Below are 18,239 nucleotides of genomic sequence, written 5' to 3' on the forward strand. Positions count from 1 at the left end.
AACATAAAAACTAATAATAATTTGCCTAACTCCTATGCATCTCCAATGCATTTAATAAATTGTTTTTTTATTATCCACGTTTTCCAAATAAATCATGAAATCTTGCAAGATTACATACAAACTAAATAAATTGTATTCCGTGCAGCGATCAAACAAACATATCTATTTGGAGAATAATTCACATAATCACAATGAAAAAACCACTTTGTTGCCTAATTTTTAGATTTATAAATATGAAACGAAATATAAAAGAAATATCAGACAATATAATATTTATTTTTGCTTCTCTCTCTCTCTCTCTCTCTCTCTCTCTCTCTCTCTCTCTCTCTCTCTCTCTCTCTGTGTGTGTGTGTTTTGGGTTAAATATGACCTGCTGCCATGAGAGGAGTCATTCACTTTTGTTTTTACCGTTATGAAAGCACTGAGCTATTGAAAAGTCGTAAAATGAAGCGCGCAATCCATCATCCCGCAATGTGATGATTTTAAATGATCCTTATAGGCTTTCAGCGGGCCAAGAAAGACTGCTGCACGAGAAAAATGATGTACATTTTGTACATCACTATTAATACAAATAGCAACAGGCAATAATGTCTTCATAATTCTGTAAAAAAATAATAAACCAGGTAATGTAGTATATGCTGGACTACATCCTAAAATATCCTATAGAATACTTTGAATTACAAAGCTATAGTTCCAGTCTTAAACCTGTTAAAGTCTACCTTGAAGTCCAGTTTCTAAAAGAATTAGAGCCTCGATCAAGAATAGGACAAGAAGACCTATCCCAAGTGTTCTTCTTTTTCTCCTTGGAAGAAAGACGCAGACATCAGCGCAAAGAGACGAAATCTTCTCCATATCATCCATGCGTCCGAAAGAGAGTCCCGCACGCACACGACTCAACTCCATCCATCCATCCCTCCATTCCTCCATCCCTCCCGGTCTGTCGTATCGTGCCAACAGATTGCAGACAAATAGAAGATGAGCAGAGGCGATTGAAGCCTGGATGGACGAAGAAAAGAAGCCAAACGAGCCCGCGGGTTCACGCTCGGACGCCTCCTTTGTACCACTTTTTTCAGCACATAATAAATAAACCTGCTCGCTCACAAAACGTCCCGACATCTGTCTCAAGCATGTCTGATTTCTTTTTTTGTCCCTAGCTATTTGGGAGACTGGTGTGTGTGTGTGTGTGTGTGCGCGTGTGTGACACAAATCTGTTGTGCTATAATTGAGTGTACTGGTGGTGTATTCAGTGACAAAATTAGCTCCCTTTTTTTCAAAAATAACTTTTTCACGTCTCAAAAAAAACGTAAACATATTATGAAAAATCAGGAATAAAAGGCCTCCTCCACTGTAGTAAACATGATTATGGGTTTGCCCATCTATCTAATCTGGTGTCAGCTTCTTCACAACCTTTCGGGTATATTAACTGTGTCCCTTTATCAAAGGCGAGCATTCACAGCTCATGTTGAACTCCCTCCACTTTCCGCCGAATTAATTTGCTCACACATCATTTATACCAAGTCCCTCCCTTCTTGACAGTTGGGCCTAAATACTAGTAAATTACCGCTAATGTATACTGATCCTACTCTGGTATTTTGCAATAAAGGCGTATAGAGTCGGCACTAATTACATAAAAGCCTAATGGCCTTGAAAATGAGCCATGGTTAGAATTAGGCTGTATAAAGTTTGTTGTTTGGCTGACTGGGAAATCAAGGCTATTAGAAGAGGTTCACTTGGTCTCCAAGAGGCGTTTAGTGTCGTAAAGAGGTCAACAAGATCATCATGGAGACTTAGAAAAAAGAAGAAGAAAGGGCAATGTTAATAAAAGGCAGCTTCGTATTATTGACTCAAGTTCACACTCAAGGTGTTACAGTATATTATCCATACATCTGTTAATGCAGCCATGTGCTTCCTCCTCATATGAATAACTCCTATTCTCGTGCTATAAAAACAGAACAGCATGCACAATTAAACTAATATTGTGGTGATCCAACATTTCTCGAACGGGTCGAAGCACTCCCACAGATATTAAATCAGGTTATTTTATTGGATGTAATTTGGAGGAGAAATCAAAGCCAATTACAGGAATGAGGAGGAATGAACTTGTGGATGTGAGAGGGTGGAGGAGGGGGAGGAGGAGGGGGGGATGTCTCGGGCTAAAGCTGACATACCTCAAGCTTCAGCTCTGATTGGTCCTCGTTTGGAGAAGCTCATGGGTTCATTCCGTTGTTAAGCGCCTCCCCATTTTTCTAAACTACATTATAATGCAACGAACCTCCCTTTTAACCACAAACCGAATTTGCTTTCATTTAGGCTATATATATTTCTTAAATAGGTTAAAGTCATAGAGATTTTTTTTTCTGGGAATAGCACTTCGCCCTGGAGCGGTGCGCAATGCTATCTCATGCCGACCTCCTGGATGCTCGCCTCGGTGAGTTATCATCACCAAACTCCGGTCTTCAACTCTACTGTAAGCTGGAGCCACTTCTAATCTTAAATCAAGCTCTGAAAATTGTCAATTTGCTTCTTATATGATCTTAATGTGACTGAAGTGAACCAAACTCGCTTAATTCATTGGGAAAGTAATTATTATTATTATATTACTGCGTAATTTGATTTAACAATTTCCTAAGATATCGGCGTGATCGAATTGAATTAAGAGTATTTAAGGAGCAGATTGTAATGTGCATGCTGCATGTTTAGTTGTCTCTCTCAAAGAGCTACACTCATTGCTTTTTTTTTAAATTTCTGCATCTCTGTTTTAAATGTAATGGTTTAATGCATGTGCATCGTTTTCTACTGCAGCAAAACAAATGATGCTTCTAATTTCTCTCTTTTGCCTGTAAAGTATTTCCCTGTGTGCAGTACTGATGCTTCAAATGTCTGTCTTTTGCCTGTAAAGTATAGCCTATTTCCCTGTGTGCTGTATTTGCTTAACCATGTGCCCTTTTCCCTCCTATAGCGAAAGTGTTTACTGTTGCCTACAAATGTCTGTTGTCTGTGCAGGGATGAAGGATGCCGCGGCGGAGCTTCTGGGCCACAGGGAGGCTTTGAAGTGCAGGCTCGGCGGAGGGGGACCTGACCCGGGACACTCCGGGGAGCTCGGCCCGGGCCCGGACGGCGTGGAAGGGGCCACGATGCTCCCGGGCGATGATATCAGCAGCGGCGGAGGATCCAACGCGGTGCAGGTCAACAGCAAAGAGCAAGAAAAGCAGCAGCAGCAACAACAGAACAGCAGCAGCAACAACAACAACAACTCCAGCCAGTCTGGAGGGGGGCAGCAGAGCCAGAGCCAGAGCCAGAAACAGAAGCGGCACCGGACCCGCTTCACCCCGGCGCAGCTCAACGAGCTGGAGAGGAGCTTCGCCAAAACGCACTACCCAGACATCTTCATGCGGGAGGAGCTGGCTCTGAGGATCGGCCTGACGGAGTCCAGAGTGCAGGTAGGGTGGCTGGAGCTATATACATCGAATTAACAGTGGATGAAATGAACCTAAGGTCGACACAATTCAGAAGGATCAGGGACAAAACCACAGTGACGCATGTGCCGTTTGACATTTTACATGTGAAGATAAATAAAGCAGCATCACATATAGACTGTCACAGATGAGGACAATTTAAATCAATACAAAAAAAAATCTCCAACTCAAAAATAAAGACATTAAAAAAAAACCTGCTAATAGCCACGATACTGTAGTAAATACCCTACACATTAAATCTCTCCTGACAGCAGCCTTTTATTCCTCATTTTGTGTCTGAAAAATCCACGTATTGTGTTCACTTTTTGAGAATTTTAATTTAAATTGTATTCAAATGACTTTGCACATTTGAAATGCTCCCTCGATAATGTCGTATCAATAGCCCGTTGAAAGTAAAATTGCCATAAATGTTCTCATTTCAGCCGTCGGCGTTAAGATTTTATTGCTCTTAAAAACTAAAAGTAAGTTTTAATTTTAATAGGCTGGAAGGACCTCTGCTATTTATTGAAGTTATAGGCTACACAAAAGAAACAACGAAGGACCTTTCTTATTTTTCGTCTCCAGTTAACAGTTTCGGTTACACTCAAATAATAATCTACAACAGGAAACACAACTATTAATATACAAAATACACATTCTATTATATATTCCAGATTTTTACCTCCTATTTCACAATGTATTTTGTATATATATATATATATATATGCGTTAATATGTGTATATATATATATATATATATATATATATATATATATATATATATATATATATATATATATATATATATATATACACATTAACGCATCTGAAAACAGTTATTATTTTTGGTCATGGTATTTTTAAAAACACAGGCATTCAGGTGTTTGTGTGTGTGTGTGTGCGTGCGTGTGTGTTTGTTTGTGTTGTGTTGAATGCCTTGCCCAAGTGCAGTGACTTTGTCTGGACTTCAGATTCAAACCTACAACCCTGTGGATTAAACACGTTCTTTACACACACACACACACACACACACACACACACACACACACACACACACACACACACACACACACACACACCATGCACATAACGAGGCTTCAACATGAAGCTTCCGTCACAACAAATCCTCTTGTCATCCTATCACTTATAATACATTCTAATGACAATAACTTGTATTTGTGACTTATAATACAGCCTAATAACAATAACTCGTATTTGTGTATTCTATTTTATTGAACTAAAGGTCTCGTTGCAGCAGTTTGTTTTGCAGAACTGTGTTGTTATTTCCAGTGACTACAATCTTGGGCCACATGTCCATCATGTCCATCTCATGTAATTATTAACCTGCAGGGAACCAAATGATGATTGCAGCTTTATTACATTCGTTTAATCGCCTTCAGATACAATCTGACATCAACCTTTTAACAGACCTGAATCTCCTGTGAAAGCTAGACAAAAACCCTGCGCATTTATTACGCTGAATTCCTCAGTAATCCCCTCAGTCACTTCCAGTCTGCACGCATAAAATATCAGCCACATTAGGAAGTATGGCGCCACTCTCCTTATTAACTACAGCAATGGGAAATGCACTTGGGTCGCTCACATGTGAAATAATACCCCTATAATCATTATTATTATTGCATGGGTCAGTTCAGTTTCTATGGCCTACCATTTCCATAAAATAAGAATTAGTGAAATGACGCTCCTCTGCTGTGATGGTGGTGAAATAAAGAAGCAGTTCCAGAGTCAGCCTGTCACTGCTCTCTACGTCTTCATGCCGGACGCGCTGAGAGTGCACTCTGTCTTTTTTTTTTTTTTTTTTTTTTTTTTTAAACGGAATGAGAAATTGCATTTTCTTTCCTTTGAAGTGTAATGCATTTCAGGCCGGATTTCACGGCTGGCTACGCGGGGGGAAGAGAGTGAGATTGTCCCGTTCTTATTACTGCGCCTCCACTTTCTCAAGCAAATCTTCACATTAATCATAGACGTCCGAGCTCCAACCAGACGCTCAAGGACTCCCGGAATAAAGTCTGTTTGTCACAGCTATTACATTATCTCTATATATTATCGGAGTGCAATGGCTCCTCCCAAAGCCGTAAAAAAAATCATTTGGGGTCAAATTATGTTATTAAAAATGTTATGTTTTGCACCAAAATAAAACTGGCATTGGCCTAAATAATGATAATAAAAAACATAATTTCTGCATCTCTGAAAAGTCTAGATAATTACACATGAAAATATTAATGGGAATGCCAATTTATTTAAGGCAAAATTAGGGAAGATTGTTCCCTAATTTCTAAAATGTTGGCACTATTTGGCATACAAAATAAAAGTTGACTAGAACCCGTATTGCAATGTAAGCCCTGTAAGACCATGTGTCCAAGTTTCTTGCACGTTTTTCAATGTTACGGATCGAGCTAGAATAATCAAAATAAAATATAACCATCTGCTATTTATTTATTTGTATTCATGGGAGACGTTTACGCATAACTGTGAACAATGTAGCCTAAATGGATGCCTCATTGTTATAAGATGATAAGACCCTGAAAAACAAACGCATAAATCGATGTTTTTCTGCAACAGATTTATTGTTGGTGGTTCGCATCATTATCATGATGATCACAGACTGATGTCATAACCTTTTTATGTGCGCTCACAGCTCTGATAACATGACCTGGCCATGCACCGGCAGCCATTACATCCGCTCCTCCTAACTCATCTCGTCTCTGTTTTGCAGGTCTGGTTTCAGAACCGACGCGCCAAGTGGAAGAAGCGCAAGAAGACCACCAATGTCTTCCGGGCTCCGGGGACTCTGCTGCCGACGCACCACGGCCTGTCTCAGTTCCCGTCCGCCGCGGCAGCAGCAGCGGCCATGGGGGACAGCCTGTGCTCCTTCCACGCCAACGACACCCGCTGGGCCACGGCAGGGATGCCCGGCGTGTCTCAACTGCAGCTACCGCCTTCTCTGGGCCGCCAGCAGGCCATGGCGCAGTCCCTGTCTCAGTGTAGCCTCGGCGCCGGGCCGCCGCCCAACTCCATGGGTCTATCCAACATGTCGAATGGCTCCGGGCTTCAGTCCCACCTCTACCAGCCCACTTTCCCCGGCATGGTACCCGCGTCCCTGTCGGGCCCGACCAACGTGACCCACTCGCCTCAGCTGTGTAGTTCCCCGGACAGTGAAGTCTGGAGAGGGACAAGCATCGCCTCGCTGCGCCGCAAAGCGCTGGAGCACACAGTATCCATGAGTTTTACCTAGGAACGAGAGAAGAGAAGAGCTTTTCTTTCACTCACACAGATATCTTCTGCATTCAGTTCTTATTCATCCAATCCATCCAAATGGTGCACCGGGAGAAATACAACCAGGATACTCGAAATCGCAGAGCACACCTGGCTTTTATTTTCCTCCCAATCACAAACAAGAGCGAACACTGAAGCTATTTATCCGGCCTGTTGGCCTTCATCAAAAGTCGGACTGGTTCTATTTTAAGCTATAATTTATTATTTCGCATGTAGCCTATGGCAACTATTTATTTCTCTATTTAAATGAACTTATTTGTTCTGTATTTATTTATTTATTTATTTTGGCACCTTTATTGTTGCAGGGCTTTCAGTGACATTTGCTTGGTGACTGACGGTTTTTCAAGACAAATTCTGTGGATACTTTGAAATCCAAAAACTAGGTTGCGGATCCCTGTTCCACCTGCTGCACAGCGTGCACCTCGGAGGGGGCAAAAGGTTGCACGGTGGACGTGTGGAAACAAGACACCTGGAGGTTTAAAAGAACGCGAGAACACGAACGATTCACCTGAAGAGAGAAGGAAAGTGATGTGACAGGAATCAGGACATCACGGATGACGACTTGACTGCATGTGCTGTCCAATTAAGACAAATACTATAAATTAAGACATGGAAACTGACTTTAACTATAATCTGTTATATAGGATGTTTTGTGTAGCGGAAGCACTCTTGTTCCCATTTGGTCAGTTTGTGATAAGTTATGTTTCCAAAAGTATGTCTGTGCTTATTATCAAATTATGACTTTCTTAAATGTTTGAACCATTTTGTTTCATGGACATGTTTATATCAATTCAATGTAAATGATCAAATAAAAATCATTTTCAATTATGTCACATCCTGAATCAACCCTCCTTTCTTGAAGCAGTTTAAAGCCACCAGTGAACACTGGGCCAAAAACAAACAAACAAAAAAAACATGTATCTCCAAAAAACGTCCACTTGTCATGAGCTTTTTAAATGGTTTATTCGACTTTAAAAGTATACATTTCTTCGACCCGTAAAAGATCTGTTTAATCGATGACATCACGTGCCAGATGAGTGACGTCATCTACAGTCAGTGACGACATGAGGATGACTTTTTCAGCAAAGATGGTGGAAGTCCATTTTGAAGCTAAAAATAAGCAGCATTTAACAAAGGAAGTGACATTTTAGAAGTGAAAGTATTCTGTTCTTTGGTGATACAGCTTTGGTCAGAAAGGCAAACCTCCTGAAGTGGGACTGAGTTGATTAATAGAAGGATTGATTGAGTAGCACATTTTATGCTACTTAATACTTCTACTTCACAACATTTCAGAAGAAAAAAATACTTTTTACTGCACTACATTTATCTGATAGCATCTACTTTGCAGATTTAAAATGTACATAGAAAACATATGAGCAGTTTATAAAATATGCATAAAAGAAGCATTGTTAAAGATTAAACCGTCTTTAAAATAGTCAAAATACCTCAACCAGCTACAACTTTAAAATGCTGCCGATATAATGCATCAATAATAATAATAATCCAAAGCAAAACAGAACATAAAATAACAATATAGCACTCCGACTGTACTTTTACATTGGATAGTCCGGGTACATTTGGCTGGTAATACTTCTGTACTTTCCCTTATAATTTTGAATACAGGACTTTTACTTGTAATGGAGTATTTTTTATACAGTGGTACTGCTACTTTTTCCTCGTCCTCCATCTCTGCCTCTAACTGGTCCTGGTTAGAACCGTGAAGAGATTGTCCATGTTTTGGCTCCTGAAAGCAGTTTTGCTGTTCCTGTATGGAACATAAACCAATTGCACCACTTCTTATCCACACAGAAACTGATCATCATTCAATTATGCATTTCTTTTTTAGGTTTGACAAGAGTCTCTTCTAATAGCTGGAGTGCAACCATATAAAAATAGTATAGCCAATCAAGGAGTCCCTCCACACAAAATATTCAACTCCTTAATTAGTAATTCAGCAATCAGAGGTGTCAAACTCAATCAGGACCAAACTGACAAATTAGCAGAGGACCCAAATGTGTTATTCTTCATTTTAATATCTTTTAGCTGAAACCACAAAACAATAATCCCAAACCCATACTTAATATAAAGCCTGAAACAAGAGGAGTTTTAAAATTCTTACATTACAAAATCAGCTGCTTTCCAGGCCTTATGTGACACATACAGCCAACCCGTGTTTGACAAAGGTCTCGTTGACATTTCTATAGTTTATATATTAATAATAAAAACAATGACAAACAGGCTTTGTTCATACAGTAACTGAAGGTGGATTCAAACTGTGGCATCATGTCTAAGGCTGTTGTTGTACAGAACTTGTGCTGCAAAATGCAGATATTTTGGCTCTCAACATCATTTTAGTCAATTCTCTTGCTGAGTTCTTCTCCATACAGGGTGCAGCAGTTTGCAACCCCCCCCAGACTACACACATACAGCCACACCTCTGCTCCAAATGCAAATCTTTCTCCTAATTTTTGAACGTCTATCAGAATTGAAATGAAGTCAGAGACAGGTGTAGGGCTTTGGCGGTTCATCATCCATTCATCATGCCAGTCAAACCGTATCCTATTTTCTAATTCTTTTGCGTCATTCTTTTGGTTTTCTGTTTCAGTTTTCAGTCCGTCAACTTGACAGAAGTCTATCGCTGAGGTGCAGCACTGACTTTGTGTTTGAGTGCTTCTGTGTAGTGATGTCACTTGAGTCAGCGTCAGTTGAGACTAAAGGCTAAGGCTACATGTCAAAATCTGGAGGTGTGGACTCAGAACGAAGTGAGCTCTGTATACCTCTGTAACCTGCTCCTCATGTCTGATCATTGTGTTCTGGTTTATTGGCATTTCTTTAAACCAATCACAATCCTTTTGATCGGTGGTAAGAGCCGGACACAGTGACGGTGCCGGGAAGGAACTTGTTTTGGCGGAACATGTGTACATTCAAAGGTTGTTTTAGTCGTGCAACCGAAAACTCAGATTGGACAGATAGTTAACCGTAGTCCTCTTAAATCCACCAGAGTTTAGAACGGCAACACAAAGAAAGCGGAAGGTAACGGATATCTGACCGAAAAAAGAAGGACATTCTGTGGAATTTTCCGGCGGCACCTGAACAATCCCGGAAGTGGAACGTCGTTGATATAGACTACATTGTGGGTAACGTAGGCGTAAAGAAGAATGCGTGGAATAAAAATATATAATATCTCTGGTTCTGCTGCATCGAATTTGATACTTTTGATAAAAACAACAACTGCCAATCATGGGTCCGACAATGTTATAGAAGTGCAATTCTAAATGGATGGACTACACTTTTGATGTGTATGTCAGCTTTAAGACGTACACTTTTTGTTTGCTAAGTCAAGTACAATAACTTCAAATATAATAGCTTCAGCTATATTGTAGACAACTGGTACTAAATTCGGCAGCTGGTAGTCTGTTTAGGTTTCCTTTTTCCTGTTATCTTCCTCTTTAAACCCATGAACAATGTTTACACACCTCATCATTAAAGTGGACTATGATTTAAATTCATTTGTCCTGCAATAAGCGTGTCAGATTTGTGCTTCTCATGTAAGTTTTTCCCAACCTTTTTTGTCACCGGTTCCATATGTAGGCAAATATGAGTAAATATGAGTCATAATTGCTGCCGTTAAACCAGAGAGTCATGTTCCTTTTTTAGGATTGTTTAACTAGACGTAAAACTGTATTTCACCCTAAAAGCAAAGATTAGTACAGAGCCATAAATTATAAACAAAATGTTTGCAACATAATACGTTGTTATTATCTTGTTGATCATTAAACACTGCTCTAAGTGCTTCCTAACCTACTGTAATTGGCAACAAAACAACACATCAGCTTTTTGCTAATTTAAGATTTCTATTTGAAATGCTAAATTAAAGTAAACTCTTTTAAAATGATACAATCTTCATACTATACAATATATATCTGCACAGCTTCCATAATGTCTGGATTATAATTACATAAAAGAAGTGATCGGGGGGCGGGGAAGCACGGGGATAAAGATTTTTGTAGTCTAGCAACAGATGTGAAATAATATTACATAAATGTAATAATTTGTTTCACTATCACCCAGGTTAATTAGTTTGTGGAAATGGGTAACCTATTTCTTATTGGGTAATTTGTCACACAATGACGAGGTAGCCAATCAGTGACCCTGCTGTTGGTGGGATCATTTCTCCCAGAATGCTGTGCAGCGAGTGTGTCGTGGAAAATGTGAGAGCGAGCCAATGTTTACCTCCTATTTATTCCACACAAATAAATGAAATCAGTCAATAAACCATCCAAGGGTGAATATGGCTCTCTCTACCCTGGATTATGAATGAGAGCTCATTAATTTTCCTGTGTGTGTGTGTGTGTGTGTGTGTGTGTGTGTGTGTGTGTGTGTGTGTGTGTGTGTGTGTGTGCGTGTGTGTGTGTGTGTGAGAGAGAGTTTGTGTGTGTGTGTGTGTGTGTTTGTATATATGCTTGTGTTTCTGTCCACATGTTTATAATTTTGTAAGATTACATAATTTCTGAATGAAATTATGTGAATTTATATTATGCGTCAGGTGACTGTTATTAGTAATCAAATTAATTACATGTCCACATTATTGTGATTATTTTAACAAAATAATGATAATAGTTTGACATTTGATCTGCTTTCTTGACAGAAAAATAATACAGAGCAAAAAAAGACATCTGTTCGATTTGAGCTTTAGATGTGCTGGTAGACACACCTTGTTACTTTTAGACAGAGCCAGGCCGTTTCCCCCCATTTCCATTCTTTATGCTAAGCTAAGCTAACCGGCTACTGGCTCTAGCTTTATAATTAGCGTGCAAACATTAGAATGCTATCCATCTTCTCATCTAACCCTTGGAAAAGAAATATTTAGGCAAATAAACATATTTCCCAAATATGTTGAACTATTGCTCTAAAGGATTAGAGCTAAAGGAGTCTGTCTCAAAACAAGAGATAGTTGATACAGTCCATAGTCCTTATTCTGTGCAAAAATACATCTGAAAGTTTAGCTGAAGCTAATATGAGGTTTCAGCAGTCAAAATTGGTCATATCAAGTCAATATCTTCCATAGTTAAAATCTTTTTTTAAACAAAATTTCTTCTTTCTGTTACCATTTTTACACCCATCTCTTGTTTACATTACGGTTTAAGAATTTGCAATTACTGTACACCTGTCTACCACAAATATAGGCCTATATTATATAATTTCATACATGTATTTGATTGAACTTCTGCATCATTTTATGTCTTTGATTTCTTTCTTTTTTTTTACACATTTAATGAGAATTGTTGGAGGGAGCCTGAGATCTTCATTGCCAACAACTGCTTTTCTGTGATTGCTATGCATGTATGACAATAAATAACTTGAAACTTAATTTGGAGAAATTTAGGAAATGCTGTAGGCCTATATTCATTTTCTTGCTGAGAGCTAGATGAGAAGATTGATGCCACTCTCATGTCTGTGCATTAATTATGATGTTAGAGCCAGCAGCCGGTTAACTTAGCTTAGCTTAGCTTAGTTTAGCATAAAGGGATTCTCTTCAGGGCCAGTTTGAAGAGTATGGACAAATAAAGCAACCAAAAACTATTTTATTGTACAAATGGGTGTGTAAGAATTGATTTTAGAAAGACTTAAAAAAATTGTGAAGCTATCCTTTAAGTAGCAGCTGTAACACCGACATGATCCTAACCTGCTTGCCAAAGTTCACGTGTCCTTAAATCAAACAATGAGACAAAGAGAAATTGAGATCATGTTGGGTCACACATCCCATAATTTATTGATAGAGAAAAAAATCTAATTCATTGGGCTTTTGGGGGGTAGAGGTACTGTATGTTGGTGGTTTCACATCCGCGCTATGAATCCAAATTCATGAGAAGTTTAATTTTATTTGACAGGCAGAGTCTAGGAGTGTCTTGGTGATTGTTATGCCAGATGGCGGCGAGAAAATTCTATTTGAAGGTTTTGTATTAATTTTCGTTAAAATGGAGAGCTTCGCCGATGCTGTCTTTGCTCTCTCTGTGACGAGGCTGACTGACATCTCGCTGCTCCCTCCATTTGTCATTGTTTGAAAAGGTCTTAATTGTATTACATGCAAATGAAGAGATTTGATTTTTGCCCATTATCTATTCATAAGAGAAAATGAACAGAACATTAGTGGGTCACCAAATGAGGGAGGGAGGGAGGGAGGGAGGGAGGGAGGAATCGGGGGAAGGAGGGGTGAAAGACAGACAGTGATGATCAGTTAGACAGAGAAGAAGATGATACAGAGTAAAAGAGAAGTGGCAGCTTGACATTACTGAGCTGTATGTCTTCTAACTTTTGGGGTTGTACAAAAACAATCCTTCCATCCATGTGTGTGTGTGTGTGTGTCTGTGTGTGTCTATGTAATAGGTCAAGGCTGATAATTAACCTATGATGACTGAAACACAGCAATTACAGTCATACGCATGTGACAAATCAAAGTGACAAGCTTGAATACACTCAGGCATCCTCCCTGGTCATCTTTAGACCATCACCCTCTGGATTATGTGCCATATATATTCTAATCAGATCCACATGCACCTTGTTTTAAATAGGTCTTATGGCATAGGTGTCACCATACAGGTTTAAAGGATTTTCCGTGGACAGTTTTGGTTTAACTACTTTTTACTAAAGAAAAAGTCATTATGAATCTGTTGACAGTAAGGTCTGTGGATTATCTAGAACGGTGGTTCTCAAAGTGGGGTACAGGGACCCCCAGGGGTCCCTTGAAAGGGTTCCAGGGGGTCCCCGACAAAAAGGGGACTAATTTATTTTCACTATAATGTCATCCATAATTAACACAATGACATACTGTATGACTATGACTATTTTGCTCATGGGTTTCATTCACTTTCTTTAATAAAACATCTAAAAGCTAATATTTTATCAGGTAGGGGACCCTGGGACAAAGCCTTATCAGATGGGGGCCCATGGTCTAATTTGTGTCAATTTAGGGGTCCTTGATGTGAAAAAGTTTGAGAACCACTGATCTAGTTTTTTGTGCACCACAGAAAAAAATGAAAGAAAAATCAATCCACCTCCATCGTTTCAAGGTAGAGGCAAACGTCTCAGAGACGAATGTTTCAAAACCTGCAAGTAAAATCTGTAAAATTAAATTGCATGGCTAAGGTGGGAAGAGAGAAATGACCGACCGTTAAAGGATAAGTTCAGACTTTTTCAAGTCTATAGTTTGCTTGAAAGAAAGTCCTTGTCAGAACAGCGTCTTTCCAACAGTGGGATCAAGAAGGAGGGGGCTGTGTCTGAAAGATTTTCAATACTTTCCGAAACCAATGATCCGACAAGCACGGCCACTTAACACAGAAATTGGGAAGGTGGATTCCTCTCATAAAAAAATACTTTGTATTCTTTACACACTTACTTTCATCTCTTTGCGCGAGAAAGAAACACACCATGAATGCATTTGAGAGAGACTATCAGAAAATTTGCACTGTTATACTCATTTTCAAGATCATTGCATCTCACCCGCTCTATGATGGGTTTGACGCCCCAACTTCAAGTGTGTCCATTCTGAAGAAGTATGAACGTTTTTGCCTTTTGACGTATAATCAGACAACACGTCAGATGAGCATGTTAAGACTGTTTTCTTTCCCTGAATGTTTTTTCTTGCTCCAAAGAGGACATGTTGTACTGAAAAGGCTGTAACTGTGGAAAATATCCAGTACAATTGTGTAACTCAGACTGCTGAAGAGTCGTAGTTTCTACATCTCGTGCTAGGAAGGTGTCTCTTCATGGCCAGTATGGAACGAGGGATGATTGCAGTCAAAACTTCATAGTTTATTCATCTATGCCACAGAGCTCTATTGTTGACAAGTTCCTTCACTTCCATGGAAAACTGCAAATATTCAATAATACACCAAATGTGTATTAATCCGTGGCCGAAAATAGTCCCCAACAAAATCTCCATTTAGTTCAGGTTGAGTAAGGTTTGCTAAAAATTACAGCGCCAAGCTGTTTAAGAATTTACTTTTAGGCTTAAAAAAATTCTATATTTGCGACCTGTTTTTGCACATTTCTGTGGAATGAATAGACATGGCTTGTGGCTCGGATGTAGAGTGGTCGCTCGACCACAAGATTGGCGGTTCGATCTCAGGCTCCTCGAGCCACATGTCAAAGTGTCCCTGAGCAAGACAATGAACCTTAAGTTCCTCCCTGGATGCTGTATCTGCTCCTGTGTCCACTGCTCCTAATACTTAGGATGGGTTCATGGAGTATTACAATTTCACCACAATGTGTGTATGTGATGAATTAAGAATACATTTTTTTTGTTTGGTTTACTTATAGGGAAAGTAGGGAAATATTGGAACATAAAAAATTCATATTTTTTGTGAAAGAAAGCAGGAATTATAGACAAATCATTGGCTGTGGACTCGCGAAGTTCCTTTCTTGCATGTTGAGGTCTGAGTGCAGATCCCATGTGAGGCAGAGGCCACGCTAGGGAAAGCATAACACAGCGAAAGCCTGATGAAGAGGGACAGTGAAGTGTGTTGGTCAAGAATGAGACTCTCTCTTCTACAAGACCCCTCCGTACAGCAAGGGAGGGAGACCGTTATTGAATACCGTTGCTGGCCCATTGTTAAATTACAGCTTAATTCCTTTTCCATCAACATAACCATTTGTTTTCCTTACAGGGTGTAGATAGGGGAGATCAGGCACTGTCGCTGAAGGAGAGGGAGCAGGCAGACTTTTTGCTCTGCTCTGACTCTGGTCTTCAGTGCTGAGAGTGTTTTGGTGGCCATCGCATCATGACTTCACCTCTTAGCTGATTCCTGCCATTGGTCATATTTGACACCTTGTCTACACCAGGCCGAGGCCGCTGCACTCAGGGATCACTTACTTTTCCCTCCCATTTCTTCCCAGTGGACTCCCAAATCTCTACTGTACCTCCCTGTCTGTGCTCACCTGTTTATCTTTTCTATCTCAGGTTCCCTTTTCTATCTTCTTCACTCTATAATTTTACTTTCCCATCTCATTTCCTGGCACCATTCTGGCCATATAGCATTTTCGTTAACACTTTACTTGAAGGTATCTACATAAGAGTGACATGACACTGTCATGAACACATGACACTGTCATGACACAGTCATGAAACTTGAACCCTAACCCCAACCCTAACCCTAACCATAACTTGTCATGACAAAAACCGAATGACACTTACTAAAAGAAGCATTATGTCATAAACGTTAATGACTTGTTTACAATGTTTATGACATGTTCATGACAGTGTCATGTCAGTCTTATGTAAGTACCTTCAAGTAAAGTGTAACCGCATTTTCTATGTGCTTATTTTTTAGTCATATAGCGGCAACGATGGCCTGTTAGTGAGTCAGTTGGCTCACCACTTTGGTCCTGAAATACAACTGTTGGATGGATGACCATTAAATTTAGAGGATGAATCCTAATGACTTTGGTGATTCCCTGACTTTTCCTTTAGTACTTATTCTGTGACATATTTCAACATCTACTGGATAAATTGGTACATTGTTGTACAGATTAGTTACCAGATGATGTATCCTAACGACTTTGTTGATGCTCTGACTTTTCCTCTAGAGCCACCGTGAGGTTCACACTTGTGGTTTTGAGTGTGATGACAGTGTGTGTTTGTTGACTGATTGGGCCACCACTTGGGTCCAGACTGAAATATTTCAACAACTGTCACATGAATTGCCATGGGATTTTGTACAGACATTCATTGTGCCCATAGGATGAATCCTAATGACTTCAATGATCCCCTGACCTTTCCTCTAGCGCCACCATGAGGTTCACATTTTTTGGCTATTGAATGGATTGCCATGACATTTGGTACAGACATGCATGTCCCCCTTAGGATGAATTGTAGTAACTTTGATTCTCTGACTTTTCATCTAATGCTATCATCAGGTCAAATTTTGTACGTGTCCAATATTTTGATTTATGACCAAATACCTGCTAAGCTAGTGGCATACCCTTCAGCCTTATCTGTACTTCGTGTTTAGTGCTAAGTAGTAAGTAAACTAAGATGGTGAACATGGTAAACATGCTTAATGTCAGCATGTTTGCCATCTTTTATAATCCTGCTGACATTAGCATTTAGCTCAAAGCACCACTGTGCCTAAGTACAGCCTCACAGAGCTGCTAGCATGGCTGTAGTCTTGTTGTACGTGGCTCACATTCTTTCTCGTTTTGCATTCATTATATACTGACTGGAAACACTTCTCTACATATTTGACCTATTCATCCAGATATCTGACAGATAGTTAAACAAACAGAGCGTCACCCATCCCCAAATCTAAAACCCATTCACTCCATCTCAACCAATCCCTCTCCCTAACCCTCCTCCTCTCTCTAGCTGCCCTTGAGCTTTTCTATTACCGCATGGAAAGCACCTCGCAGCCCCTGACAAGCGCAGCGGATCGACACTAAATCAGAAATCAGTGCCAGCCGCAGATCTGAGCCACCATGAAGGTCACAGGCCCTACACTGCGTGTTGTCTCAATCGGGGGAGCAGGAGTAGACACAGCTAGGGTGACGTGTGACTGTGTGTGTCTGGTTTGTGTGTATCTGTGTGTTAACAGGGGAGACACCGAAAAGAGGAGAAGGAGAACGGAGGAGGAAGATATAGAGGGAGAGCAGGTCAACATCAAAGCAGAAGTCATGGGGTGGAGGAGAGAAATAAGGGGAAGTAAGACAAACTGTAGGCAGAGTGTTGAACTCATACAAGAGAAACAATCAAATGAGTTGATGAGTTGATTTAGTCTTTTAGGAATGATAAATTTAACTTAGAAAACGCAAAGGGACACATTTGGTAAAAACAGGCCTACTTGTTTTTTCCTAGCTAAGGGAGGTTTGAACCTTCCTCTGATCTCATGGGATTGTTACACACTGCCATCTAGTAGTAAAAAGGAGAATGACACTCAAAATGTTGTATTCTTGTTTGTTGGATGTTTGAGTTTCTCTGTGCAGAATGATGTATGTGCAGAGTTTGACACTAGAATTCTTTTTCTTTTTGCGCTTACCTTAAATCTGTGTACATTCAAGCAGGATTTTAACTAATTTGGAAGCCAATTGTGGTCCAATCAATATGCAACTTACACACATGTGATGTGGAAACCTGAAACCTTCAGTGCACATAAAGACAAATAATAGACATTTGGGTGTGTTGTAATAATGTGAGATACTTTTTGTACTAATAGGCCTATGGGTGTTTCCCCACAACTTCAGGCTAAATTCCAATAAATTTGCTTGTTCTCTCCTCTTAGTATTATCATTGAGATCGACAGGGAACTGAGTTGAGTAGGTTAGTAAGTTTGACACACAATGACCGATAACATAATCACCAAAACCAAATATCATTTCAATTTGTCAGATTATTATTATTTTTTTACTTTTCAAATCATTATTTCTCTCACAGCTCTTACACAAAATACTTGTAAACGCTTACATCTGTTTATACAAAACTTTGAACTTTTAATG

The 18,239-nt window shown here is 39.7% G+C and overlaps 1 protein-coding gene across 1 annotated transcript; it reads left to right on the forward strand.

Moving 5' to 3' along the window:
- Positions 1-2,391: 2,391 nt before the first annotated feature.
- Positions 2,392-6,711, forward strand: otpa (orthopedia homeobox a). Its single transcript, XM_028602613.1, has 3 exons — positions 2,392-2,428; positions 3,004-3,440; positions 6,193-6,711. Exons 1-3 carry the CDS (start codon positions 2,392-2,394, stop codon positions 6,709-6,711), a joined length of 993 nt encoding a protein of 330 aa, XP_028458414.1.
- Positions 6,712-18,239: the final 11,528 nt, after the last annotated feature.

Source organism: Perca flavescens, chromosome 16, assembly GCF_004354835.1.
Source record: "Perca flavescens isolate YP-PL-M2 chromosome 16, PFLA_1.0, whole genome shotgun sequence".
Lineage (NCBI taxonomy): Eukaryota > Metazoa > Chordata > Actinopteri > Perciformes > Percidae > Perca > Perca flavescens.

What these genes read in the sequence shown, in the direction of transcription:
- otpa (XM_028602613.1), top strand. Translation starts at nt 2,392, where the DNA reads ATGCTATCTCATGCCGACCTCCTGGATGCTCGCCTCG. An exon ending in CCTCCTGGATGCTCGCCTCG is followed by an intron (nt 2,429 to 3,003) that starts GTGAGTTATCAT and finishes TTGTCTGTGCAG; the next exon opens with GGATGAAGGATGCCGCGGCG. An exon ending in TGACGGAGTCCAGAGTGCAG is followed by an intron (nt 3,441 to 6,192) that starts GTAGGGTGGCTG and finishes TCTGTTTTGCAG; the next exon opens with GTCTGGTTTCAGAACCGACG.